Source organism: Cyanistes caeruleus, chromosome 2 (genome assembly GCF_971803275.1).
Source record: "Cyanistes caeruleus chromosome 2, bCyaCae1.hap1.1, whole genome shotgun sequence".
Classification (NCBI taxonomy): domain Eukaryota; kingdom Metazoa; phylum Chordata; class Aves; order Passeriformes; family Paridae; genus Cyanistes; species Cyanistes caeruleus.
Window position 1 is genome coordinate 32,630,484 of NC_141702.1, and position 27,248 is coordinate 32,657,731.

At 38.6% G+C, this 27,248-nt stretch overlaps 1 protein-coding gene and 1 long non-coding RNA gene across 5 annotated transcripts; both read right to left on the minus strand.

The window, feature by feature from the left end:
• Positions 1-1,300: 1,300 nt before the first annotated feature.
• LOC147654716 (uncharacterized) lies at positions 1,301-6,110 on the minus strand. Its single transcript, XR_015282982.1, has 2 exons — positions 4,408-6,110; positions 1,301-4,289 (listed from the first exon to the last, which is right to left on the minus strand). It is a non-coding gene; the product is annotated as an uncharacterized LOC147654716 (long non-coding RNA).
• Positions 6,111-9,221: 3,111 nt separating this feature from the next.
• Positions 9,222-27,090, minus strand: LCA5 (lebercilin LCA5). Of its 4 annotated transcripts, none has more exons than XM_086876364.1 (10): positions 26,797-27,090; positions 26,412-26,495; positions 26,188-26,309; positions 21,640-22,022; positions 18,631-19,160; positions 16,989-17,126; positions 15,550-15,646; positions 14,304-14,446; positions 12,328-12,466; positions 9,222-10,624 (listed from the first exon to the last, which is right to left on the minus strand). In XM_086876364.1, exons 4-10 carry the CDS (start codon positions 21,836-21,838, stop codon positions 9,825-9,827), a joined length of 2,046 nt encoding a protein of 681 aa, XP_086732490.1. In that variant the 5' UTR covers positions 21,839-22,022; positions 26,188-26,309; positions 26,412-26,495; positions 26,797-27,090; the 3' UTR covers positions 9,222-9,824. The 4 variants fall into 4 exon arrangements, with proteins under 4 accessions (XP_086732490.1, XP_086732491.1, XP_086732493.1 ...); XM_086876365.1 differs by having other exon boundaries at positions 26,412-26,492; positions 26,797-26,913; XM_086876367.1 differs by having other exon boundaries at positions 18,631-19,027; positions 21,636-22,022; positions 26,797-26,907.
• Between the last annotated feature and the right edge of the window lie 158 nt (positions 27,091-27,248).

The following is a 27,248-nucleotide window of genomic DNA, read 5'->3' on the forward strand; positions in this document are numbered from 1 at the left end:
CAGCTGGGAACCAGCTCATCCCGTGAAGGATCACTATGAGCAGCAAGCTAATGAGATAAGCACAAGATATCACACACAGCATCTGTGCTCCATCCACACACTGCTGCAGCCTCCTGGGCCCTTCTCACTCAGAGGTGCTCCACACTCAGCAGTGTTTCAGGACCTACTGTCCACTGCTTTCCCTGCAGATCAGGGGCCTGAGTGCTCTTGAACTTGCTTTGAGAGTCAGGTGTTTTATAAATGGTTTGGAAACAGAGCAGGTGAAACATCTGAGATCATCAGGCAACTGACTCCATTTGAATTTGGATTGTACAAACTGGAATGCTTTCAACTCTGAGGTGTCTCAGACCATTGAACTGTGAGAGGAGGATCTCAGAAAGGGTTGCAATTATTTCTAAGTTAACTGGTAATACTTTGAGGCACACCACTGTTCTCACCTTTTGAAGAGGGAGGAATGAATGTACAAAGAATGTGTGATTGCAGAGAGGTAGTCACCAACTCCACTGGCTCCCATATGAGCCAAGGTTAAAACATGGCTCTTGAACTGGACACAGTGAGTGTAGTAACTGCATGGCTCCCTTAAGGTACTCGGGACCCAGGAGCTGTGGGAGGGTCAGATTCTGTGTATTTTTTCTCCTCCTGTAAGGTGGAGGTACTAATATTATATTATTTATTTAATTGGATAGAAGGAAGAACACAGCATTTAGTGTAATGGTGTATTCCAGCCTGAAACTCATGGTAATCTTGATGGAGACTTGAAGAAACATTTTTCTAAGGAAATCCAAAATCATAAATTGTCACCTTCTGTCATGAAAATAAAAATATTTTTCTAAAAAAGGCACCAGATGAAATATACACATGGAAACTTTTATTATTTAATCATACATTTTTATGTCTTAAATGTGCTTTCTTTTCTTTTTCTTTGAGGTCTCCAGCTTCTATCTTTCAAGGCTCGTTCCACAACCATAGGAAAAAAACACCCTGTTTATTTTTAAATCAAAGCTAAATATCTCATGGGATTTGCAGATCCAGTAGCCCTGAAATGAAATGCAATTCCCTAAGGTTTAGCATCACAGAGATGTAAACATGCCTGCCATCAATGACCACATAAATAAACTAGAAGTTTGGTAGTACTAGATTTTTCTTCCAACTTGGATCTGCTGATTTAACTAAGGGGGGGAAAAAAAGACATTTTGTAACATTTCAGAAGAGATTTATGTTTTCAGTGTGTTGCAAGAGTGAGGTTGAAAAGCTTTTGGGGATGGAGGTGTAACAGTAAGCGCCACTAACACAAAACAAATTTATGCTGAGTTTGCTGAATAAGAGGTTTAATCTGCTGGATGTTATGGACATCACCCGTGACAGGGATGGAAGAAGAGGTAAGTGATGGGTTGGGCTGGTGAGATTCATAGGATTACACACCCAGGGACATCTGGGCTGCCTGCCAGCTAATGCCTCTGCCCTATGAGAGCTGCATGGTGCTTGCCATACCCCCTTGCAATGCTCCAAAGGATGGCTTGTACACCCTCATCTGGGCTTCTCTTCACCCTTCAGCCCAGTCCTGCCCCTCTGCCTGTAGCAGTCAGCTGCTCCCACCCTGGGCCACGGGCACCTTTCAAGCCAATGAAGGAGACAACATTATGAACACGATCAAAAATCCCGCTCAGATGCTGTAAACACTGAACAGTCCTCAGTCATCTGCAATAGGAGAGAAAGGCTCAGGCAGCCCTGCAGTTAATTAACTGTATAAATAGAAAATATAAACTCACATTATGAGGACCATCTTGGTGCAATTGCACAGAAGAGGACATACGCAAAAATAAGGAGTGAGTGACCAGGTAAGCATCTGAATGACTATTTTGTTGTATGTTCTTCATGAAATTACAATAATTATCTGGAAAAATGAGTTACATCCTTTTGAATGTTCTATTCTAAAATTAAATCAATTTTTTTTTTTTGTTGCAGAGCAGACATTTCACAATTATCCTGCTTACACCACTGTGGACTTCCTTTGACCCATGCATTGCCTGAAGCTGTGAGACTACAGTAGGCACTTTCTATACCTCCCTGATATTTATAATTCTTCATTAAAGGTAAGACGCAGAAATGCAGATTAAAAAATACAGAAACAACTTCATTCTAGAAAGTAAACTCATGTCACAAAGCTCTCCTAAAGCTGTGCTCATTTCATAACCACTTAATGAATTAAGATGACCATGCAGACACATCCTGCCCATCCTGGGGACAGCACACAAAGAAAGAAATTGAGTGTGGGAGAGAGGAAGATGAAATGAAACATCTGCCTGCAGAAACATCCTGTCTGCTGAAAAACAGCTACACTTGTAGGGGAGGAGAGTCCACTACATCTCTGAGGATCCAGTCACACAGGATGGGAGAACCTGCATCTCCCAGACCACACAGTAGAAGACTCACTTTTGTGCTGGTTTCTATGTTTTGAAGCTGAGTCTTCCAGTCTTCTTAAAGCCTCTGTGAGAAGACACAGTTCAGCATCCTGGAGTATATGTTCCTTCCAGCATTTTGCTTGGTGGCTGAGAAAATTATCATAGCCAAGGCCTCAGAAGTCTATTACATAGGTGCATTTTGTGCCAGTTATTTGTGCACAGTAGATAATGTGCAGAAGCCTAGAGCATCCAAAATATTTAGAGCGAAAAAATACTGAAACGTACCTCAGAGGGGTAACAAGCCTCATTAACAGCAAGCACAAGTGTCAATGTAGGCTTCAGGGAAGTCAATGGTGCCCTCTAAAGGGAACTCGTGTGATACACAGGAAAGCTTCACAGCTGTGGGCCCACTGCCTATGCAGCCATGGAACAACCAAAGAACAACCTTAAATAACTTAAATAATCCATAAGATGATAAAATGCAGAGTCATTAATATCTCTTCTGGATTTGGGAAAGAAGCCTGTGGAAAGCTTTTTTCAAACATTTATTGCTTATGGTGAGAAGGTATCCTTGTCCCAAAGAATGTAAATGTTGGGAGCAAGACCTCAGATCACAGCTAAGGAAGGAAAGGTACATTGAACTAGCAGGACAGTCTGCACAAGTGAAAGTGGGACATGATATATTTCATAAAACTTTAATTTGAGCTAAATAATTATTGCACAGAGAGATTGTGGAGCCTTCCCTGAGAACCATCTGGATGCAATCCTGTGCAATGTGGTGTAGGATGACCCAGCCTGAGCAGGGAGGTTAGACCAGGTGACCCACTGTGGTGCCTTCCAACCTTGCCCATTGTGTGTGTGGTAACACAGCACAGCAGCAGGTTCACAGACAGTGATGACAAGAGCTACTCAGGAATGAAGCATGTAAGTGAACCAGAGAGCAACCAGAGCACTGTACGCAGTGCTTTGTCTCAGCCTCAGCCATCAGGAGCCTGTGATTACTTTGTGATTCACTTATAAAATTCAACATGTTCCCTTCCAAGAAGTATGAAGTACCTTGAACAGCAACACACACTTTGTTTCAATCTTCCAGTTGAGCTCTGGCTGATTGCACCATTATTTGGCCAAATCAGGAAAAGAGCTATTGATCTCCAATGTACTGATGTGCAGATCTTATACATAGGTATACATTATTTCAGGACAAGAGTCTGCTTCCCCAGGAAGATTAATCTTGTGTTGAATTCAAGAGGCTCTGCAATGCTTTGCTGCTAAGAAAGTCAGGACAATTATTCCCACATTTAGTGATTGCCACTCATTAAAATCAGGATTTACTTGATTACATTTTGGAGAAACTCTAGACCCTGAGTGTAAGTTATAACTGATGAGAAGATAAAAATATTAATATTGCTTAAAATTAAGTATTTTCAGTGTATCTTGTAAATGTTGCTCATGCTCAAGCTCTAACCATGCTTTTTTCCCCACTGGATTGCAGGTATAGTATCAGGAGGATGCTGTGATTTACAAGATAAGATGAAGCTGCATCCTTTGCTCACAGACGTTACTTACATGTGCTAGCATTTGCAGTGTAGTCACTAGAAACAAAATATCAGAGAGCCATGATTTTCAGAAGACATTAGAATAATCCTGGGAGTATTAGATTTATGCTTTTCTGCAATAAAATAATTGCACACAACTCATTCCAGAACTGCACTATACCTGAGACTTGGAAAGAGGATGGCCATACACAAACAAAACTGGGGACAGTGCCTTATAGTGCATGACAGTGTGGGAATTCCTAGTCTGACTTCCACCACTGGCCACTGTGACTTGGAGAAGGCCACTTGCACCTCTCATTTCCTCAGGGTTTTCACATTGGTGGCATGAGACCTGTAGGTTTAGAGCGCAAGTTGAGTCAAAAATGTCTCTGAAACCCATGTGCCGTTGTTACTGTACATGATGGGTTATGAGACAAAGAAAATCATGTACCAGTCAAACTAATGCTTACTTGTTAAACAGAGATCGATCAATCCCCAAGGCTCGGGTGCTTGGTTCACACAGGCAGTTTAAGATGTTTCAACTGAGAATTCAAAGCCAGAGCTAGCTTTACAGCAAGAGGAAGGTCAGGTATGGGAGTTCAGTGTGTGCCCTTTGCCAAACTGAACACGTTTTTTTTCATGCTGAGTACTAGTAATTAAGTGATCTCTAGTGAATTACAGCACCTGCGTTAGCCATCCTTGCTACCATGAGAATTATTAAGCAGCAAACGATGAAGCTCACAGCTCGTTAGAAGCTCTGCACAACACAGCAGCACATAGCCCGAGTCCCATGACTCCCAGTATATCACAGCATAGAGAACACCGGTGGAAACAAGAAGACTTCATGAAGGGAAAACGACTGGGAAGGCTGAGATGTGGGAGCAGCAGGAGGATTGGTATAAGGGCTGTCAGAAGCACTCAGATTAGCAGGTCATCAAGATCCTAGCACAGCAATGTGCAGCTTTTTAGGTTACTTGGAATAGCAGGGATGATCTATGCCCAGACTAAAACAGACATGACATTGAGGGAGGATGTTGGGAAGAACAGCCTGGAGCACTTGGCAGTTTCAAGAAGGTGAGAAAGGACAGTAAGGAAATCCTAATGACTTGCAAAGGTGGGATAAGATGGGATGCTCCTAAAGGACTCAAACACCAGTTCCAAAGCCAGCCACTCTCCCCAGCTGAAACAGTGAACAGAAAATTGAGAACTTCTGAGAAGGAAGCCTTCTGCTCAGGGTACCCAGGCCAGCTGGGTACACTTATCTTGGCGCCTGCTTGCTGGACAAAGCGCTCCAGCACCTGCATCTTAGTGCTCATGTGTGGGCAAATCGGTTCCAAAAGAAGGTCACATCCCTTTCTGGTGTCTCTCCTACCCTCTTGCAACACTACTTCCACCCACAGGTGAGAAGGAACACAGCACACCACAGCTGGTAGGGAGCTTGAGAGTGAGGAATGGAACCGTGGGAGAGGAGAGAAGGGGAATGTAGGGAGAGGATAACTGTCATGCCTAGGGGATGAAAAGCAGAAGTCAGACAGAATGAAGGAATGATGGTCCATCGGAGGAAAGACATGGTGGAAGCAGCAATAGGAGTTTATGGAAGTCTGAGGGAAAGTGCAGAGAGTTGTGGGACAAAGGAGGATTCACAGAAATAATGGCAAGATGTTCTGAACTTCAAACAGAATGTTTCAGGAAACAGGAAAATGGAGATAAAAAGAAGGCATTGGAAAGATAAGCATGTGGGTAGCAGCTACTGGGGAGGGACTTCAGTTAGGGTTTGCATCCTGAATACAATGCTCCCATATTCAGGAACAGACAGGCACACAGGAGGTGTTCTGAGACAACTTTGTGCAAGTAGAATGAAGCAGCTTTGTGCATGGCATTTACACTGGAAGGGAGCATTAATACCAGAGGAAAGAGGCAAGGATTACAGAACCATAGAATAGTTTTGGTTGGGACATTGGCAGGTCATCTGGTCCAATCCCCTGTCCAGAGTGGGAAAAGAAAATAATATATAGGAGATTAAAATTCCCTTGCATCTTCACAGATTAAATGTGAAGCTTTAGCTGTAATGCCAAAAATGCATATTCAAAGTCAAACCTCCCCTTGGTTCTCTAGGTTGATGTTCCCCTCTGGAAGCAATGTGCATTTTACAGATTGTGGGAATTGCTACTGTGACTGCTCTGGATCCTTTGCTGTGAAGCAGAGAGGGTTTTATTGCATAACAAAAGGAGGAAGTAGACACACATGAAAATCAACCTGTAGCTTGCTCTAAACACACATGCACATCTAATGCACAGTTGATGCCAGCACAAAACAAAGATAGGAAAATATTTCTCATGCAAACTGGGTTGGTGGTTAATCAAGTGAATCGTACCTTTTAGAGAGGTATCCTAGCAACTCCCCAGCAGCCACGAGTCCCGGCTGACAGCGCACACTGATGCAATTGTTCTCCTCCTGCAGACATCAAAACTTTGCAGCTAATCAAAGAGATAATTCGAAACAGGAGACCACGTTAAATTTGATCCAACAAAAGGGAATTTTATAAATGAGCAATGTCACCCAGAGCATCTCTTATGCTTAAAGTTGTCATCTTGGAACAAGAGTAGGTCAGGCTTAGTGAAGCTGTGCAATGCTGGGAACAAAACCTCCCTTCCTGCAACCGTGACTCTCCTGAAGGCACTTGTGTCTGCGGTGTGGTTTGTGCTGGTCTCTGCTTCAGAGCACTATGCTGAATTTATTACTATTCTCTTGAATAGAAAAGGCTCACCCAAAGCACTTTCTAGAGCACAAGTATCAGTGCAAGTCCTGCTGATGCTCTTGTCCCAAGAACAAATTCATACTTCTAACATGCCAGTTAGATATTCTGTCCCATCTCCTGACACTGCAAATAGGCTCAGGCCTGGCTGGATAAGACCTTCTGTCTCAGGACCAGCAATGAACCTAAGGCTACCAAGTAGCCTAAGCTCATCCTCTCTAAGTATCCTCATTTCGGGAGCATCACAGATTTGCAATTCACCTCTTCAGGCATGGGTGCAATAGAAAAAGCAGAATCACAAACAAAGGATCCCATAAGGTTCTGGAAAATCACTTCCACCCCCCAACTTTTTAGCTAGCCCAAAGTTACCACAGATCTGGGAAAAATATTCAAGATGTTTAAGCATTCCCCACTTCCCTTTTCTTACCTTAGCAGAGAGGCTTCAATTCAAAGTTGTGAAGGGTCTCCCAAGCTCTCCTTCAGCAGTTTATGTTTCTTCTGGATTGCAGAATGTCTATTGTACTCCCCCCAATACCTCAACAATTCATCTCCTCTTTAGAAGAGAAAAATATTCCTTCTTAAAACTTCCTGCTTTTATTGTCAGGTGTGCCCTGACACCTGACCACCCTCATCAGATGCTCCTCAGGTACTTTTCTTTGATGACCACTCTCTTGGGGATCAGATCTGTAAGACCGTTTCTCCCAGGGCAGTAATGATGTCCCTGAATATTCCACTAAAACTATTGATCAAACCTTAACGTTTGATTTTTTAATGTTTTGCTAACTTCCTTGTTGGAATGGAGGAATTTCTTCCATCACCTTTAGTGGTTCAGTAGGAAAGCAAGAACAAATGTAATACCCATATGGTCTAAACATCAAACAGAACCTACAACTGGACAAAAACATCCAATTATACACAATTTGTCATCAAAATTGTTGTGACCCACTTTTTACTGAAAAAGCTGGATTTTTTTTTTGCAGTAAATCAAGTGCTGTTAAGACACTGCCACCACTAAAAGCAATATGCAGACTGTCCAGCTACAGCATCTGAGACCAGGGGTCCAGAGAACTACAAGGGATCAATGTGCCCATTTGTAAGGTCTACAGAACCTTTTAAGACCTTGCAAAAGTTTATTCCAGTGAGCAGAAAACTGTTACTCCACAGCAGAAATGCTGCTTATAGATGTTACATGGACACAAATGTTTCCTCCCACAATCAGATTACCTCTGCTTTCACACATTTTATCTGCAATGGTATTTGTGTCAGTAACTCTAAAACTAAAAAGTGCAGCAAGAGAAAAGAATAAGCTATAGAGATGGACAGGCATGAAAGAAAAAGGGAAATTATACCTGTGACACTGTTCCCAGCAGATCAATTTATTTTCACCTTCCTAATGCAGATACACCTTTTACTTTTGGTGTGAGTCACCACAGTATTTGCTTCAGGAAGAGGCTGGGAACAGGATGTGAATATTTGTGAACTTAAGCAGGGGCTGGTAATAAAAAACAGCTTAGAAACTATACATTTGTGATTGAAACAGGGCACATCAGTTCAGCACAATAGTCGGAATTTGCCAGATGTTAATGAGTTGACTTCCAAAGAAAGAAAACCAATAGTCCCCTCCTTACACTACGTGATCATTAATAACTGCAGCAGATACACACTTGTTTTATGCCTTAGAATCGTCATCCACAGGAAATAAAAATAAACAATCCACCTCAATGTCATCTTCACGAGCAAAGCACCTGCTTCCAGAAGGGCAGCACCACCCACAGGTAGGACAAGAGAAGTAACAACTCAGCCAGGAACACCCGCAGTGTTTACCCACAACCCTCTCCTACCTCTTACACCACAGTATTCACCCCAAAACGTCATTGCAGGAGAGCAACAGAGCTAAATTCGCTGTTGTTGGTTAAAATTCTTCTGATATTCTGACCATCTGCAGGCAAAACGAGGCCAGATAAGTTCTGTATTACAGAAGTACTGCAATGAATTGTAATTGGGATTGTAGAGCAAGCAGGTGAACATGAGCTGCTCTTCACTACCCAGCACCTGGTGAGAACTGCCCCACACCCTGGATCTGGATCTGTGACTAATTTTCTTTCTGAATGGGAGCAGCAGAGTTACTGCATGATGAAGACATCATTCTTTCTCTTCAGAAGAAGAGAAAGCCTTTCTCCTCAGAAGAGCCACTGTGTTCAGAAAAATCTTGACTAAATGCATCTTTAAATTGTAAGAATTCTCTGTATTTTAGTGTGTTTTGAATCAGGCTCAGAGGGAGTATACCAGAGAGGTGTTTCAAAATCTCTTGCTCTAGTAAGGAATGACCCTCAGCTTAAGGAAAAACCTTCAGCTTATTTCCTGGAATGCTTCTGCTAAATTGTTCATTGCCTATCTTTTTAATTTGTGTACACAGCACCAACCAGTAAATAACATCAAGAGCAAAGTTGCAACCAACTCCCCCCCACTATCAATAACATGATATAAAAAGCCAGAATTTTATGTTAAAGATGATCTACACACAAAAAATTTACTCAACTCATTTAATAAAACCATTTTGTTAAAAAATTACGTAGTAATGATTGGAATTTTACATAGAAAATTCAGAAATTACAAAAGATGGCATTGTATAACAAATATAATCTGAATATATGAGAAGAGTTAGACACATTTGGTAGTAAGGTCCACAAAAAGCCTATGCAAAAGGAGAGAGCAGCTGTTCCTGAGTTAATTGTGCTTCTGTTGATATTCTTCTGAGATAACATGAGAGCAGAGTAAAATATTCTCTAAGAGAATTAGTGCTAGGAATGTCTCTTCTACTCATTTCATGACTAATATTATACATGCCTTCTCCTGGCACAGTTAAGAGGTTCTCCAAATGCCTGAGAAAGAAAGTATCTGAGGCCTAAAAGAAACACTCCAAATGAAAAGCAGTGTACTGTGAGCAGCCTACAGGTAAAAAAAACCCAAGCATCTCTCCTCTGCATCTCTCCTCTATACACATATCCATTTATGTAAATTATTCCTTCATAAGGCTTTACAATAAATCTGAAATATTTCAAATCTATATCTAATAAATATTACAAGAAAATAGTTTTTTCAGTATTTACATATGAAACATATAAAACACGATCACTGTAAGACTACTTCTTCAATTTCATCTTCTAAAGAACCAAGGGTATTAACTCCTGGCTTGTTTGTAGTGTACTGCAGACGGTGTCTGTTTAGGCTTCTTCCTTCACCAAAAAGCCCACTGTCTTCTTTGACTTTACTGTTTTTATCAACAAAAGTCTTATTACTAGAGTCCCAATCTATGTCCAAAGGTGATGTATTGTTATTTTTAGAAATAACAATGGTACTGGCACTGCTTCCAAAGAGTTGTTCCATTAAATTGGACTTCTTTTCTTTCTTACTATCGAAATCTGCATTTTCCTTAGCATTTTCTTCTAATTTGTCACTTTTTTGAGTGAGCCAACTTGGTCTCCCTGATCCCTTCCCAAAGGAAGGTACATAACTACCAAATGCTAACTCACTCCTTAAATCTACAGTCCTTACGTTTCGTTGCTTCTGCCCTTGTACTCTTGTGGCATCATCCTGGCTCTCCTTTAAGGGAAATCCATTAGTAACTTTCCCAGGAATCTCTAAGAATGGAGTAGTTTTCTCTTTTTTCTCCAGGGAATCAGGTTTTCTTGCTGTATTTATGAGTGGTGCTTGGGAATTCAGTTTTGTGTTTGTTGTATTTTGTATTTCTCTATCAATTTCTTGCATTTTAGCAAGCAGGAACTCTCTTTTTCGCCGCTCTTCCAATGTTTCATTGCTTTCTCTTTCTATTTCAGGTTTGTGGATTTCTGTCTCCATCTTTACTTTCTCTTCTTTATTCAATAAAAAGTTGCTTTCTTTTTTAATTTTGTCATATTCTTTCCTTTGCCACTCTGCAAAAAATGTTTGAACAATATTTAAAATGTTTTCATTTTAAAATTCCCTTTTAAGATTTTGAAAATAATGCAAGCAAAAGCCATTGAATTTTTAACATGTTCTTCTATGCACAATGCCATTTTCCTGCTGCAAAAATAAATTCCTCAAAAATTGCAACTAAATCCACTCCTGGTTCTCTGGTAAGATATAAAAGTTTATTGTCATCTTCCAAAGGCATTAGGACATTACCCATGTTTTAGACTTTTCAAAGCATTTCTGCCAATTGCCTTCCCATTTCCTGAGTTTGAATGAAAAAGAATACAACATTACTGATTTTAAAAGTTCTGCCTTGAACAGTTCTTTATTTATATGTGTGTGCTCTGTTTTTTTCATAAACTGTGCTATTTCTGTGAAGCTATCAAGGCTCAGAGTCATAGGAGTCATCACCTGTTTCAAGCAGTGAATGATTTAAAATACTCTGCATCAACTGCATACAGAAGAGACCTTTACATGAGTGCTCTGTGCATCAATGTGTGGACTCAGAGTGACTGTGCACAGATATGAAGGGACACCAAAGGTACAAAACAGCAACTTAGCACAGAACCTGGAAATGCTTATGTGTAGAAGGAAGAAGCTTCTCAAATATTTCCCTCTTCAAAAGATTTTTTCCCCAAGATAACAGATGTGAACTTGGCCAAAAGTTGAATATGACTACTTGGCCCCTCCACACTGTGGCATTCTCCGCTGAACACTTTACTCAAATTTGTGACTTAGGCTGTCACAAAGTTCCATGTTATCTACTGTCCTTTGGTGCAGGCTTCCAGAAACAACTGCAATAGTTCAGTCTATATATTTAACATAGATATTTTTTCAATACCAGATAATTATGCAAGATCAGTAAAGAGATATGTTTCTGTCTGTAAGGTGGGGGAAATACCAGCTTATACCATATGATGAGTAAGGTGGTTAAATCATCTTATTCAGAGACATAAGATCAGATTCTTGTGTTATGTAAGTTGTGACAGAAGATTTTTCACAGATTTTACCTCTGAGAGCAGCTATAGATTTTTAGAATTCTTGTCATATAGAGAAGTACTACTGTTCATTAACTGCAATCACTGAAAGAGTTCTTTAACATGACAGAGTGCAGTCCATCTAAAATACCTGAGATTGACTTGTGCATTTAATTCATTAAGATGCTACAAAAACCAAATTAATAAAAAAGCAATATCAATATATAATGATAGAAACTGACATTTCTCAAATAGCCACACCAAATGATTCAGATAACCAGATCTGGAAAGAGAAACTAAAGGTAGTAGAAAGTACTGAAAAAAGGCTATATTAAGGAAAACAGATTCATTCTACAATAGTAAAAATCTACTTCCTACCTCAATAACATCTAGCAAGTCAGAGATAACATCAGCATTTACCTTCAATGTCATTCTTGCTTTGTAAAGCACAATCTCTCAGACTGCAATACTTTTTTGTGGACAGTATTTTTCACTGCTGCATACTTAATCACAGCTGAGTACAGGGCACAGATTATTCTATATCCTGTATGTATTTCTGATTCCTCTTTGCATAATAAAACTGAAAATAATTTTCCACTGTAGTGATCTCTGCAAAATCATTTTGCTCTTCTCACCAGAAACCAGCAGCCTCACTTGATTAGTATTCTATGGTGCATTTTTCAGCCTTCAGCTGTCCATTTCCTTACCGTCAGGAAGTTTTGGAACCCTCTCTTCTAAGGACTGTATTTCCTGAAAATGTTTCAGTTTCTCTTCCTTCTCCCTGTCTTGGTCTTGTCTTAGGAGTTCTGTTTGTTCTTTCCATTCTTTGTCTTGAGTTTCTTTTTCCTGAAATAAATTAATAGAAAATTGACACTGATGGGGAAAAACAGTCAATAAAACAAACAACCTAGCAAAACTGTAAGAAGTTCTATGTCATTCTGAAATCACATTCTTACTGCTAAACATAAAATGAGTAGGTCACCTTAAACCAAACCAGCTTTGACAACCCAGGGGTTTGCTCCCAAAATATTATCACCTCTAGTATACTTTTATACACCTGAAACAAAATGAATAGACAATCAACTTGTATTTTGTATTGCACATTTCAGGGAAGTTGCAGCTCCAATGCCATAAAGCAAAATTATCATTCTCAGGGTGATTCTCCTTAGAAACCAGTTGTCTTCTCCAAGGAGTTTAACAGAAGGCCACATTTCACCATCATATTCTCTTAATAAGCAAGTAATTAGTTGCCCTCTACTTGCACAATCTGACCTTGTTACTCAAGCAAGTGGCTTGTAGATTCAGACAATTTCATTTTGGTACTTAAATTTATGGAGTATTCAGTAACAAACAATCAAAGAGAACGGTTTAATCTCAGATGACAATTTTAGCTAGTGACTATACATACATACGTAAAAGGCAAGAACCTGTAGAAAAGATACTACCATCAGCAGTAAAAATCACTAACAGAAAAATAGTGGCAATGAAGTGAAGAGAAAGCCATCATTATCCAATACATGGGAGTTAACTTTGTAGGTTGTGCTCATTTTAGAACAAAATAAACTTCTAGATTAAAAATACCCTCTAAGAGAAATAGCTGCTACTTAATGAACAAAAAAGAGATAACTGTTAGCCAAAAATCCTTCAAGTATTTTTCCTTCATGTACAAGGTTATCTTTGCTATATTAAAAAAAATACAAACTACGTAAGATGGTGGCTAGGTATTTAAAATGCTTGACTTTAAAAACTGATGAAAGCATAGACTACCCAAATCTAATTTACATTATTTAAAGCAATAGCCATATAGAGAACACAGAGCTGAACTCCGTGAGCTGCACTTGTACCAACTGTGTGATTCTGTAAGTCACACACCCAACTATATACTGGAAGAATACATTGAACTACATCCATAGCTACAGAAAGGGTTTGGGAAGAGAGAACATACAAATGAAACTGCCATGAAAAATCTTCAGTGTTAACAGGAAGCCAGCCAAGACTATTCTCAGAGTATTATTTCAGAAAAAAGGTCCTAGACACATGTAATCAGAATTTGTACAAATTGTACCAGAATGTGTGTCATTCTGATTTGTAATACCTTACAAATCTCTGATTTTAGCCTGGAGTCACAAAAGTGTTAGCAATACTTCTAACTGGTATTATTTTGTACTAAAAAGGGAAATGGAAAAACAAAAAAACCCAAGCATATTGACAAAGCTGGAAAACCAGAAGAAATACCAGCACTGTGACAATACGAGGAAGTATTAGATTTATGCATTGTGAAATAATTCTGGAAAGTAAAAGAAACCATAATTAAGACCAAAGAGAAAACAGAGAGAAGGCAGACATCACTGTTTAACAGATTGCTTAAATAAGCATTAGAAACAATGAAAAAGGATGAAACTGAAAATGAAGTCTTAAAAACTTCAGAGAATTAAGTGGCACAAAAAAAAAATAAATTGAGCTAATGGCTCTCAGTAAGACAGAGAATATGATAAACTCTCCAAAAAATGGAGTATATTTCTAGAAAGGTAGATCTTGTCTTAAAGAACAGAATGTTTTTGAAATTGTATTTTCTATATATTTACACATGTATATTTACACATTTTCTAAAATATAAGCTCTGCATTCTACAATCTGATAGGTAAATTATCTGAATTTGGTCTCAAATTTTTATGGAACTCACTATTTTCGGAAGAATTCCTTCTTTCTTGTTTGCTGTATCACCACAGACAAATTCTGATTCTGGAAGTTCTGCTGGTGAGAAGCATCCACTGGTTTGTACACCTTTTGTGAGCTGCAGTCCCTTTTTAATATTTTGGTTGTTGGCTGTAGAAAATACAAACTAATTTAATAGTATTTTCACTCGAAAATATCCCACTATATACCTGTCTCTCATTTTTCACGATTTGCAGCAAACAAAAGACTGTATTGAAGTCAGTGGAAGTGGAAAGTATTGACGAGTTTCACACAGTTGTTTTCAGCATCTGTAAAACCTAATCATAAAAAAATATGCATGGAAAATTCTACTGAAAAAGTAATTTAAATCCACCTAAATACTACTTACAGGGTCATTACAGTGCATTGAGTATTAGTTAAAAAGCCCCACAAAATATCTTGCTCACTCCTTGTCACAGAATCAAACTCATAAAATTAAAATTCACTTACTTGAATCTTTGAAACATACATACTTATCTCTATGGAATGACATTTAAAAAAATCTGAACCTGAAATGGAATAATGGTAGAGCATCTATAATAAAACGAGCAGCAGACAAACTGTTTGAAATACTGGCATTAAATATTTAAAGCAGTCCCATACATTTGGCTTCTTCTGACAAGTAGATTGTACTGATACAGTGAAAATAGTCTAAGAACACACACAGACACACATATTTATGTGGCTAGGATAAGGTTTGAGACTGTCTTGTCACACCAGAAGAAATCACTGTACTGATACTTTTAGAAGATTAAGTTCTGGGACACATACACTCTGAGGGAAAAATGAGTGCAGCTCATCTGACAGACAATACATTTGAATGAGTAAAAAATAAATAAAACAGATCACCACAATATTCTTAGCAGTGAAGACACATATTTTTAGAGCCTCTCTAATTTATTGTCAAGTAAATATTATCTATCATCTATTGAAGATTTTACTACCAGCGTTCCTCTCCTCCTTTACCAAGGAACTTCTGGTATGAAAGGAGTTAGAACTGCTCTTTGGTAAAGTTCTGTGTTTTGGCTCTGCTGCAGTTACAGAACAGTCAAAAAAACAATGCTTTGTAACCAGTGCTGTGTTGAAAGAAGTGGAAAAAGGTAACTGATGCTCGAACAAGCAGTATCAGGGTTGAGCACTGAGTGGCATGAAAGGTATAACCCAGCTGAGACATTTCAATAATTTCTCTGCTTTTACTGCTTTATAAAAGTTACCTCTTTTTCTTTGTACCATATCCGTGTCTTTTCTAGGTGATGGCTTCAACATACGATTAGCATATATATTTTTTGCTTCAAGTTCTCTTTCTTTTTCCTGTGAATGAAAGAGTTTGAGTTACTAGTATTTAATTTACCAGCCACTACCAAAGCTATAGTGGTACATGGTATAGATACAGTAGATGTCTATATCTATATGTATATATATATACACACACACATTTATATCTATATCCATATATATAAAATAGACATGGTAAATAGAAACAGAATAAACAATTGTTTCATCCACAGTTATAAGAATAACGATCACATTCCTAACTCTGTTTGTGCTGTAAGAAGGCAGACAACTTTCTACCCTCAAAAAACTCCTTAGCAACATAGTATGTAGAAAAAAGCCCATCTCTGCAGTGAAAATAAAATGCCAGTGTTTCCATAAACATGAACAAAACTTACACCATGTGTATAGATTGCACAACTGAATTTTAAGTGCGGTGAAGAGTTAAACATTTCAAAGCAAGCAATGATACTTGTCATAGGGCATGTCAGTATCAGTTAGCAGAGGCCTGTTGCATCATAGAGGCATATTTTTAGGACAGTTACTGAATAAATACAGAAATAAACAGTGAATTATCAGAATTCATCTGATAATGAAAAAGTTTTCAAACCATAAACCCTCCATTAACAAATCAGGATTAAAACTCTTACTCTAAACATTTTAGAGTTGCTAACCCTACTGCTACTTGCTGGATAGCTGGGAATGCAGAGAACTGGTGTATCTCCAAAATATTGAGACTTGGAGTTTCAGGAAAATTCTCCCAAAAACTAAGTACTTTAGCTTGAGTCTTACTTATCTTTTTTTTCCTAAGGAGAAACTACGTAGAACATAACAATATTTTAATTGTAATTAAAAATTTAAATTTACATTTAAGTACTTAAAGTATTGAGAATTTGGACAACAATGATGCTGGTGTGGGCTCCAAACAAACACTTGCACAAATTTAGCAACACATGTTGCTAAATGGATATCACAAATATATTACATTAATCTCATGCAAACCTACTATCATGCAAATGTATTAGTAACAAAGCACTATTTACACATGCAGATTTAACTTTAAATTCAAGCCTTCATAACCTATTTTTCCGTAGGTTTTGTGGTTTATTCTCAATGCTTGGCTAAGTATTTGATCTTGCTTTTGTTAACTAACTAGTGCTAAAAATAATGATTAACACAGAGACATTCCTGTTATAAACACTGTAGGGTCAGAGCACAGAACATTTCAATTTAATGCAGGAAAATAACTCACATGTGGTATATAATTAAGTACACATCAGAGAGTGCAGCCACTGGTAAACTATTCAAACCTGATTACACATACTTCCAAAGATAAAATCCCAGAACATGCTTAGCAACCTCTATTCCTTTCACATTTTACCTTCAGCTTCTGATTTAGATGATTAAGCTCTTCTTGGAGAACTCTGTTTTCTTCTTGAGCTTCACACAACTTTTTTTTCTTTGAATGTAACTCTCGTTGAAAACTGCTACCACTTAATTCAAGATTTCTTTCCAGATCCTTCAATTAAAACAAAATAATATTTTTTAATAACTGAAGTAATTTTTATGGTCAAATTACTTAAATAAAATTACAGTAAACCAGTGTCTTGAGTTTAGTTAGATATGGGCTCATTGCTGTAACACTGAATACATTTAAACCTTTAATCCTAACTCTGAAGGGGCAAAGCACCTGCAGATGCTGCAGCTCCTCCTTTTGGGTATTGAGAGGTGATTTGAGGACATGATAGAAACTCACACTACTTTCTCAAGGCTCTTGCCACAGTGGACCTCCAGATCTCCAAGACAAATCTCCTACTGATGGGTAAGAGAGAGAATACTTCCCTGAAAGTGCAGCATTAGAAGGAAAAAAACAAGAAGGAATTTTTAACCTTACTACTAGAAACTAGCTGTGATTACAATTTCATTTATATGCCCTCATCTTGTAATAGCTGTTTTAAGTGAAGCTGTGTTGATGAAAGCAGGAAAAAAACTAAAAGAAAATCCTTTACTTTTAAAAGCATGATTCATTTTAACATGATCCAGTATTACAAATGCTGAAGTACCTAATCATAAAAGTACAGATGACAGATGGTGACACTACAGGATGAGGTGGTTTGACTAACTCAGACATTTGTATCTTGGTACTTTGGGATTTATTTTATGAAAGCTTAGTTTCCAGCTTAATCCTCGGATTTCCAGATCCATTATCTCTGTAATGTAATTTAGGTTTAATTACTAATATAGACACCAAACCTTAATGCCATCTCAATGACATAATTTAAGCTAAGAATGGTATAAAATTTATATACTATATATAAAATATATCTACTATCAAAACACTACAACTACCAACAGATTTAATAGTGTTAACACAATTTTTAAGATGAGTCTATAGACATATTTACAGTTTAGACATGTTTAAAAAACATAAACGTTTTTGCTGGATGAAATTAAAATATATTGGACATATTTCTTATAATGGATACCCATAAAAAAGTCTAAAAATTATTTCAGTATGTAAAAAACATGATGTAATTTTGTCCAGCTGAACTCTTAGATGTGCAGAATAGTGGACAATCATATACTGTATGAATGCTCTTCAAAAATTGAAACAAAATTATTATATGTATTTTATTTTTTTTTAGAATTCTAAGGCAAAATTCCCTAAATATCCAGAAGGTTTTACAAACTGTTTCCTTCCAAAAGGAAGATTTAGATTGCATAAAGTTGTATTACATCTGCACGCACTTCTGAAATGTTATTGCTAGGAATAAAAACATTTAAAAGCACAAATCCACAGGATTTTTTCTGACAAAATATGCTTCATTTATAAACAAAAATTTGAATGCATAACTACCTTATCTATAACCATATAATCACCTCAGAAATAATTTACATGATTCTACTTAGGGGTAAAACAAAAAAATACTGGTCCTATTTGCTCCACAGCTGTGTAAAATTACAATTCATTGTGGAAAGAAATATCTGTGCCAGAATTTCTTACAAAAAGAAAGTCATCCCACCTTAATTCTTTTTTCCCTGTCCTCTAGCTTGCTCTCTGCTAAGGCTAGTTTCTTTGCCAGGTCATCTCTTTCAGCAAGGTGCTTATCTGCAGACAGCTTTTTCAGTTTCTGCAAGACAGATTTACTCCTGTACAGTTCATCTTCCGTATCTTTCAGCCGTCTCTCAGTCGCACGTTCTCTCTCCTGAGATTTTCGTAGGCGCTCCCTTAATATTCTAATCTCATTGTTGTGCCGAGCAAGGAGCTGAGAGATTTCGTTTTCTGTATCTTCAAACTTATTCAGTGCTTTCTCCTGCCTGTGCTGAAGCCTCTTCAGTGCCCTGTTTTCCTTCTGCAGCTCATCCAGTTTGATGTGGAGTTCAGTCAGTTCATTTCGGAGCTCATTGATTTTCAGCAGCCTAGCAGAAAGAACTCTTTTTGTAACAAGATCTATATCTTTTGCAGGAGAATCCCTAGTGAGGCTCTGAGAACGGAAACCCCACCGTGTCCCTCTTTTGCTTGGTGCATATTTGGAATCCAATTTCTTTGTGGCTGAGAGAGGAAAAATAAAAAGCGTGTTTACTATTAGACAATGAAGTTTGTCTATTCAGAACCAAGCTCTGCCTGAAACAATCATACAATATCTAGCAGAGATGGCAGCTTTCAAACCAGACAATAAAAGGCATATATATGATAGAGTTATGAAAGAGTTATATGAAAGATGCTCCTTTTGATAGCTAAAAAATGGAGATTTATGTGATCTACTGTAGGAGGTAATATCTGCAGCCATTAATACAGGACCCTTGTAAAGTAATCATCTGCAAATCGTATCAGAAATAAGAGTCGTATTTTGTTAATATTTGATATTGTTTATTAAAATGGTTTAGAAATACTATACTCTAAATGCATACAAAATTATCACATGCTTTTAAAATGACAACAATTAGCTGAGCATTAGCTAGTTATGTATTATGCAAGATGTAATTCTCCCAGACAAATGCAGTAGTATTTTCAAATCCAGCTGCCATGCTTACAGACAAAACAGCAGATTTCAAAGGCTCAATGCAAAAAAGCCTCCAAAGCAAAATTATAAATCCCATGAAAATTCAGTTCTCCCTGAATAATTTATTCCTGTATCACAAGTTATTTTCCACACTGTATTCTCATTTGATTACCTGTATGTATCGCTTGCATCCCTTTTTGTTACTATTATTATTATTGTCATTCCCACACATAAAAGCTGAACATTTTGTTTCTATCTTATGTGCCTCTCATGCCAAGCTCAAAGAATGAATCACATAATCCACTAAAAATATCTCTTAAAACAACAGAATTAATAGAGAGTGCATAATTCCTTAAGGTACATCAGTGTTCGAAGGAAGTACACTTAGCAGCAGTTTGTAATTCTAGCTCAAAAGCTGGGATACAGCAATAGTCCAGTTACATGCACACGGACAGCGCGTGTGACAGCAAATTCTTCCTCCCCTTTGCCACTCACCATGTTTCTATTCTACTGAGAATACTTATCAGCAAAAATAACAGCTCAAAAATACCTTCTTATAATTTCCTCTAGACATTTTGCAAAAATACTCATTTATTTTCTGTTTGGTGCTCATTTTTTCCACAGGTTGGGCAAACAAAAGAAGGTGTGTTTTCTTCCTTTACAAAGAACATTTATGTCACATTCAAGTGTGAAAATATTATCTAATACATGCACTGCAGGAATGATGCCACTCCTATCACCAACTAAGGGAGTTCCCATTAACTGTAGACTTGCAGCCCTGTAAGAATTTCTCCTTATTTTAGGAGAAATTCCACTACCAGTATTGTACTTTAGATTATATAGTTACATTGGGGAATACTGTATTTCCATACAATGTAATATGACATTCACAATACCTTCATGTAATACTTATATTCAATTCTCACTATGTAAGCAAAGAACAGGTCACATATTTGCCCCCTCCAAATTAAACAGCATGGTGGAAGTGCAGTATTTGGCTCCCAGACAGATAGCCCATGACTGCCATGGAGGAGATGCCACTTCTGAACACAGAGAAGCTCAGCAAAACACCAGTTGCACCTGGATACCCACACTATCAAGGATCTAAAAAGATAACATCCCTGAGCAAATTAAACACTTAAGGTCAGACCTTCTGGCACAGCCTAGATTACAACACAGACCAGATGATTCACACGGTATCAAGCATTTATCAATGAACAAAAATATCTGCCCAAGAAAGGTAGGACATGCTATGACTTCAGCAAAAAATGTATACAGTTATTCAGAACAAGCTGTCAAAGTGTGGCAGAAAGCCTTCACAGCCCTACTTCAGCCCAGGCCTGCATAACCATTCTACTCTTCTTTTCAGGGATGTTCACCTCTCTACAAACTCTACAAAAATAGCAGCCTATGTCTTTGAGGGAGCTCAAAGTGGAGTTGGGTCATCTCAAATTGGAAATATTTTACCTTCAGAGAAGAAGCAGGAAAAACTTTGAATCTCCATCTGAATCTAACTTTCATCAAAAATGTTTTATTTTCTTTTTTTTTTTTTTTTTTTTTTGGCCACATTAGTGGTCATTTAAAGTCACAGTATTATCCTGTAAAGCTTAGTTGACTAGGCTTCCACAAGATAAGTATCTGTAGGTTATTTGGTCAGGGAAATTTTAACGATTGTCTTTTTACAGACTGCATAGCAAGGACTTGCCTTGGGTTTTTTGCCTTGAGCTTTTTGTCAATGACAAAAAGAAAGTGTCAGCATGATTCAACAGAAGGCTAGTATAAAAGCCATATTCACTTGTTAAGAAAATTATGGAGAATTCTGAAAATCACCACAATTCCTCCTTATGCAGGAGTTGGTTAATTTCAGTTTTCAATAGAGCAGCTACTGTCTACCTATGCCATCTGTAGCATAATTCACATGAACTGTATTTGTAGATACTCATAATGCTAGTTTCTCTTTTTCGAGTTTTCAAATATAATTAACTCTTTGGAGCAGTTACAAAGCAGCAATTTCTGCTACCTACCTACCTCGGTAGTGCAACAGGCTGTTTGAAGTCTGTGTTTTGTGATGTCTTTTTTCTTGGCTTGTAGATGGAGTGCTTAGGGCTGGTGACTGGCTGGATGAACGAGATGCATTACCTTCATCTGAATAATAGGAGTCACTATTTTTATCCTCATCTGATTTCCTCTCCTGTTCAGAATCTGAGCTCCTTACTCTTTCTCCCATTTTTCAGATTTAATGGCTTTCCAGTTTTTTTCTCAAAGACTGCTCACTTTGGCACAAAGGATCTTTTAGTTGTCACAATGGCAGCAGTTGGATTATTTCCTCTGGTTTATCATCTTCATCTCCAAGCATGAGATCTCTGCAGTTCAGTTCAGCAAGCAGTAGTTATCATTCAGAACACATTTGTCTGTAACAATTTAGAGAGAGAGAAAAAAAACAGCGAGAATGGTTTTGTTAAGAAATAAAGTTGTTTAAGAAAGAAAGGTAAAAAAGCTGTAAAATTATTCATGATTCCTATAACCTATGCCACACACTTGTGTTATCTATTGTTTATATTAGTAATTATATTTATATTAATTATTTATATTAAATGTGACAGGCATCACTCTAGGAATGCTACTCGTATTACATTCAATAGTCTGAGGTATTTCAGTCTCAAAAGAGAAATCAGAGTATTAACACAGCTAAATCTAGAATAAGAAACTACTCCCAAGTTAGACAAGGGAAAAGAAGAATTTGGAAAACAAAACAGAACACAATTGAAAGTTTGTTGATATTCAGGAAACCAATTTAGACATGTTTTAAAACTTTTTAACCAAATTAATTAAAAACTTATTTGTGTGACTAGAATTGAGATATTTGTAGAATTTGACTAAATCTTCCTTTTCTAATTTTTTGACATTCCAATGATGTTAAATAATGGGCTTGAAAATCAATTGTCACATTTGTCTGGAAGACACCTAGTCCCTAACCCCTAATCATATCGATCCAAATCTTCACCCTGAAAAGTACTCTCATACCCTACAACATATGGTGCTTCATACCTTCAAGGATTGGCCAGAGCATACTTGTTTGTGTCATGCTTATTTATATATCTATACCTTTTCATTTCTGACAAGAGACACCATACCACCAGTACATGATAAACATTACACCTGCAGCAAATATAAAATAAGAAGGGCCACTCCTGTAGCCTGATGAAAACTGAAAAATCCCATCATCGCAAGGTGAAATCATCCCATTTCATATTTGGAGACACTTCCTGAGAATGTAATGGAGCAAATATATTCAAAATTTTCTCCACCTTCTCAGTCAAAAGAATTCTCTTGACAGTTTAGGAAGTGTTTTACTGACTATGCTCAACTTCCCTTGTCTTCTGTCTCTCTCACCACTCTTGGCAGCTTTCAAGCTTAATTTCACTATCTCTTTCTTTTCAATCCAACTTTGAGATATCAAGCCTCTAGTGGGTGAATAAATAGGATCTGCATCAGAGCCCATCAGTTCCACCTGTTGAATGACATAACCTCCTAGCTGATTTCTAAATGGCAAAGCAAATTACACACCAAAAAATTGAGCTGCTTTCAGTCAAAAGTGCTCTATGCTGCAGGACATTCAACATAGCTATAAATGAGCTGTAAATTCTTCACAATATTATTTCCCAATAAAATAAACTTGGCCTGCTTCTCAGCCTTCATTGCCTATACATGCATTATTGCAGAGCCAAGCAGAACAGAAATGTCAGCTGCCAAGACAGTTTTCATCACAAATTCAAGCTTTCTGGCTCAGTTCACTGTTAGTATAACTGTCTCCAGTGACTGGAATCCATTTGGCCTCATAATCTATACAAAAGGCATTAGAGGAATAAATATCCCATCAGGTTTCTAAACTGGGAAGATGCTCAGAAATTAATACTGAATTACCTGGAAAAGAGTATTTTTCATTACCTAGGAAGTAACTTGCCAAAATAATATTTTAAACACCTAAATATTTTCAAAGTGATCCAAAAAAGTTAGATGCTGAAAACTTTCATCAATAGATTCTGAGGAAAACAAAAATTTCACTGCAAGGCCTAGAAAGCTAAATAAGTTATGCTTGAGATCACCTGCCCTAGAGATTGCTAAACACACGCTGGAAGGTATCATTATTGTGAACATTCAAATAATCAGGAACGATTGTTCTTTTTCCTTACAAGATAATGGAGTTACTACAATTATTTTGAAAGGATGTACCTAATCATAACTGTAACTAAGACCGTGTAAGTATACTAGAACATATCAGGGTGCTTCCCTACTCCCAAACACTTCCTTTCCTAGCTCCTGGCCCCACAAACACCTGTGTAGAATCGATGTTATTTTGCTCCTTGAAGAGCAAAACAAGCCTGAACAGGAAGCATTTCGTGGACAATCTGTTCTCTAGAGGATGCACAGGCAAGACTGCATCAGATCTGTCTCCATAGGACAGAATTTCAGGGAATACAAAAAAATAGAAGCGAATATATTCATATTAAAGTACTAACATAATATGAGATATAAAAATAGTACTCTGGAGGCACAGACCTCATATTCTTAGATTTAGGGAAAGCATAAATGCCTGCAGTTCATGTCTAATTATATATATAAAACAAGAGCACTCACTTTCACGTACCAACTTAAAGCTGATCAGTTATTTTATAGCCTCACAAGAGTTCACTGAAGAGGCAATAATCTTCTTGAAGAATGCTTTTCATAACTCAGTGTATTTAAAACAAACAAATTGTAAGAACTGGAGGATTAGAATTATCCACCACTCCTGTAGTGGATATTCCCCACTCCTGAGAATATTTTGCTAAGTATCATTTTGACATACAGCAACATAAATGAAAAGGAATTTTCAATGTATTCCGGAAGTACTTGAAAAGCAATAGAATGAAAACAAATTGAAAAAGGTAAAACAAAGAAAGCTCTCTTGAGGAATCCCCAAAAACATCTTTTGGATCATCAAATGGTTTTCAGTTTTATAAACTGGTAATATTATCATATTTTCCATACAAAAGCAAAAAATCCTAATCTGTCAAGTCTTACCAAATTAATTTTTCCAGCAGTTTATAATACAATTTGATTAACAAAAAAATGCACAGTTTATCTTGAGAACAAAAGAATAACTAGGATATTTGAGTTTTACTTCAGTGAGCCTAAGGACTGTTTAATTAAGAAATGTTTTGGTTCCCTGACTTTCCAATTGTTACAAACTAGTTTGAGTTGATTATAAATTAAATTTAACTCATATGAATAAGATCCACACAGATATGTATTTTCCCCTGTATGTTTAATAAGTTGTGAGGAGTAAAACACTATGGATTAGCAGTGGGTCTACAAAGCTCCATCACGAAAATCCCAATCCTCTCCCCTCCAAAGCTCAAGGCATGCTTTTAGAAGCCTAATGAATTGAGATCACATCAAAACAGAGTGGCTGAAGGAAATCTGGGACTTGTACGAACTTTAGAGTTTTTGTTTCCAGGAGTTCATACTTCTTCACTTCTGCTACTTCTATCTGTTGCTATTATTAAATATTTTGTACCCAAAACATGTTCATCAATGTAAAAAACAATCAAGCACCAGGTTATCGCAAAGGACATGACAGACAAAACACAGAACACAAAACAACTGCAACGCTGACAGGAGATTCCCTATTACTCCTAAGTAAATCACACAATTAGAAATTGAACTGTGAGATTACAGGTATTATGCAATAGACAGAAAGGAAAATTACTTAACAACTCTTCTCATGCAATGCACCCAGAGCTTAGTTCTGCAGTGCAAGACTCATAAAATTTTTTATGTTGGTTTCAGAATTAACAGACCAGGGAAGTTTCCCAGACCAGGGGAAGCTCAGTGCTTTCGCTGGTCACTGAATGGCACTTCCCCCGTACAAACACTGACCTCTAACGGCCCGCTCCATTCTTCCACCTATTCTTGAGACAGGCACAGTACGAGAAAGCCAGCTTCAGACAAGTATGAAAACATCAATCCAAGTTACTGAAGTGCTGAACTTAAGAGCAAAGAGTAACTCCAGAAGAAATTTGTCTCCCTCCTTTCCCTGCATCCATCCCTTTAATATCTAAATATTTCTGGTTCTCCAGAAGAGAGCAGAGCAAAATAATTTACTTTTATGACACCAAAACATATTGAGCGATGAGCCTTAGTGAGGACTAAATATAACTTTATTAGGTACTGAGGCTGCTGACTTAACTGTACGTAGTTTTTCTAGGTTTACTAGCATTTTACAAAATCACAAAATCAATTAGGCTGGAAAAGACCTCTGAAATCATCAAGTCCAACCTATGACTGGATATCAGCATGCCAAGTAAATCAGGGCACAAAGTGTCATGTCCAGTCTTTTCCTTAAACACCTCCAGGGATGATGACTCCACCACCCTGAGCAGCCCACTCCTATGTTTAATCATGCTTTGTGTGAAGAAATTGCTTCTAATGTCCAACATAAATCTCCCCTGGCACAGCTTAAGACTGTTGCCTTGCCCTGCATTTTGGTGAATTAAAACGCTGTACAGTTTTAAAAGGCAGTGTTAAATTTACCTGATTCTGTCCCAGTAAACCACAATGTTACTTGCGTCAGATCTCAAAACGAAGAAGCTGCTGTAAGTCCCAGGTCAGAAATGAGGAAATGGCACTTCAAACAAATCACATGCAGGCCAGTCCTACAACCGGGAGAAGAGATTATGTTTCTAAATCAGACTGCACCACGGAGGCCCGAGCAGTCGCTCATATTCTCCCCCCGCCCCCGGTGCGTGCGGACTTACCCAGTGCAGCTCGGCCACCCCCGAGAGGAACCCTCCGGCTCCCGCAGCGCAGCCAGGCAGCTCTCCTTCACTCAGCGGAGCCTTCTTAAAGAACATACTGAATGTTATTTTCAAGCAGCACTTCGCGATGGCACATTTTAAACGCAATCACCGAAACCAACATACACTAAACGACCTCGGAGGAAAGGAACTGAATACCAGCGGCCCGAGACCGCTCGGAGGCCAACCCCGGGCCTAGGCCCGGGCCCGTTCCCAGCCCCCAGAGCCCCCAGGAAAACACGGCTCCGCGACGGTCCTGTCACCACCCTCCCCCTCCTCCGTGCCGCTCCCTCCACCCCACGGTGCCCGCGATGTCCCCGCCGTCCCCAGCCCGTCCCGGCGGTACCTGCCCGGCCCCTGGGCCCGCCCGGAGGACGCGCCGGCGGTTGCCGCGTTACGCTTAAAGGGGCCGCGCGGCGGCCATTGACAGCGGCTGCCCGGCAACGGGCGGTGGGCCGGGGGCGGGCTCTCTTCGTCAGCCATTGGTTGTCCGCCCTGCCAGCTCGGCGACAGCCGCTCTTCCCATTGGTGGGGCTCTGAGCCCCGGTTGCTGATTGGCTGAGGAGCCCCCAGAGGGGGATGTGGAGGGGCTGAGCCCTGCTGCGCTGCCTCTCTGCATCGCGGTGCTCCGGCGGCGCCTGCAGGGGGCGCTGCGGGCCGGGCCCGGGTCAGCTCCGCCGAGCTGCTGCCTGAGGGGAGCCGTGGCAGTGTCCACGGGGCTGTGCCCCGGCAGCAGCAGGCTCCAAACCCTGCTCTGCCTTCCCTCACCATCTTGGTTCTGTTGAGCGTGTGTGACAT